This window comes from Wasmannia auropunctata, unplaced genomic scaffold (genome assembly GCF_000956235.1).
Source record: "Wasmannia auropunctata unplaced genomic scaffold, wasmannia.A_1.0 LD336106.1, whole genome shotgun sequence".
In the NCBI taxonomy this organism is placed as follows: Eukaryota; Metazoa; Arthropoda; class Insecta; order Hymenoptera; family Formicidae; genus Wasmannia; species Wasmannia auropunctata.
In genome coordinates, this window is record NW_012026784.1 from 10,298,921 (window position 1) to 10,300,857 (window position 1,937).

The following is a 1,937-nucleotide window of genomic DNA, read 5'->3' on the forward strand; positions in this document are numbered from 1 at the left end:
TAGAATGAATGTAAACGCATGTTTATGCGCGCGTGTAGTCAGCTGGTCGTCGCGACGATCCCGCGTACCGCCTGCCGGCGGACAGTAAGTTGCGCCGCCTCTGTCTACCATTCGTACGCGGCCCGTAATTTGCTAAATATTTCTCGTTATAATTTGAAAACTAAGCTTCGGACAAAATTTTTATAAAGGAAAAATCGTCTTAGAATTGAGTCAAGAATACGTCTTTACAGGAACACCGGAGTTATTCCGAATCACCCTGTATATATATAATTATTATATTAGATAGGATAATTGTATCGTTTTTTTTTTAGCAAATTGTTGAATCACATATTTCAATTAAAACTAATATATTTTAAAAACCGGGACACATGTATCATACTTGTAATATTTTAGAAATAATCTTCAATATATATAGTCTGTAAATTAAATTACTGTTGTAAGTGGAAAATATTCATATTAAATTATATGTAGATAGCGGGAAAATCTTGTTAATGGTGAATCCTAATTTATAAATCTTGAAAAGTTGCTTTTAAAATAAAAATTAAATTTACAAACAAAATATTTTTACGTGATAATATTTAAATTATAAGTACCTTTATTTTCTTCTTTTCTTTGTTTTGCATCAATAAAATATATGTTATTTTATATTTTACAATTGTACAGTTCGTCATTTACAAAATAGTTTCTGATAAATTTGCTCATATAGTATATTTATTGTAAAAAATATAGAAGATTAAAATCTGAAAAAAGTCAACAATGTCAATAATTTTAATACAAATTTCAATTTGTACAAAATTAGAGTACAAAATGTAAGTCTTACAGGAACTTGTTATATAACAATGTATCACGGAGTCAATATAAAAAATTTCTCAATTTCTATAGTTTGCTGATGCATAACTGCAATTCTTTCTTCACAGGAAGTGCTGCAAATCGTTCATTTACATATTCATCCGTTACATCAGTCAATAATGTCGGCTTCCACATTGGTTTCTGATCTTTGTCGATCAGGAGAGCTCTGACGCCTGTAATTAAATTGCAATATTGATCCAAGAACAAGATTTGTATGGCTTGTTAAATATATTTTATCTTATTACCTTCGTAGAAATCATTTTTGTTGGTAGTACATATCAATCTATATTCGATCTTTAAACAATCCGCTAAGGATTTTCTTTTTCCTTCATCGATCGTCTTCTTGGTGATTTTGAGAGAAGACGGAGACATTTTGAGTAGCACGTCTATGTTCTTTTGTGCCCAGTCGGAATTATCTTTCTTTAGTCTTTATACAAAAAAAAATTATACATTATTGTATTAGAAATGAAAAAATATTAATTTGATATCTCTTTTACCTTTCAATTATCTCCTCAACGGATGGAGCGGAAAAACAACTTTCTATCTGCAATATATTAGGTGCCAAGCTGAATTCATAATTTAATTTCGGTTGATATTTGTTTAAAACTGATTCAATGTCAACTTCACGTAACGTTAATAAATCGCGTTTTAAATCCACGAGTCTCTCCGATGGTACAAAATGCGTCGCAATTCCAGCATGGAGAACATCGATTCCTTGATAAAATATATATTTAGAAATGTTTATAGGTATATACAGGGTCCGGCCGAATAATATGTACAATTGAACACAACGTGTTTCCTTATGAAAAAAATAAGAAAAAAATATAGAATACAATTTTTGGCTTAGTTGTCGAGAAAATTGAATTTGAAAATCTGTTGCGTATGCATGCAGCTGTTACAGCTAAGGTTCGTCGAGCGACATATATATATATATATATATATATATATAACGCGTATTGTGTTTATAAACAATACTTTATGTCGAACAATCAGTTTTCGTTCAAATATTACGACAATGAATTACACGAACAGCAAGTGTGTCGATATGATTCGGATTTTGAGAACCTATAATGATAATTTATCCGTTA

The 1,937-nt window shown here is 30.1% G+C and overlaps 1 protein-coding gene across 1 annotated transcript in view; it reads right to left on the bottom strand.

The window, feature by feature from the left end:
- Positions 1-616: 616 nt before the first annotated feature.
- Positions 617-1,937, bottom strand: part of LOC105457136 (3-hydroxyisobutyryl-CoA hydrolase, mitochondrial-like) — a 2,052-nt gene continuing 731 nt past the window's right edge. Inside the window, exons 3-6 of the mRNA XM_011701625.1 lie at positions 1,347-1,563; positions 1,095-1,276; positions 821-1,022; positions 617-740 (exon numbers count right to left, since the gene is read on the bottom strand). Of these exons, the coding sequence (XP_011699927.1) occupies positions 877-1,022; positions 1,095-1,276; positions 1,347-1,563 (545 nt within the window). The 3' untranslated portion in view covers positions 617-740; positions 821-876. The remainder of the gene's footprint in view (positions 741-820; positions 1,023-1,094; positions 1,277-1,346; positions 1,564-1,937) is intronic.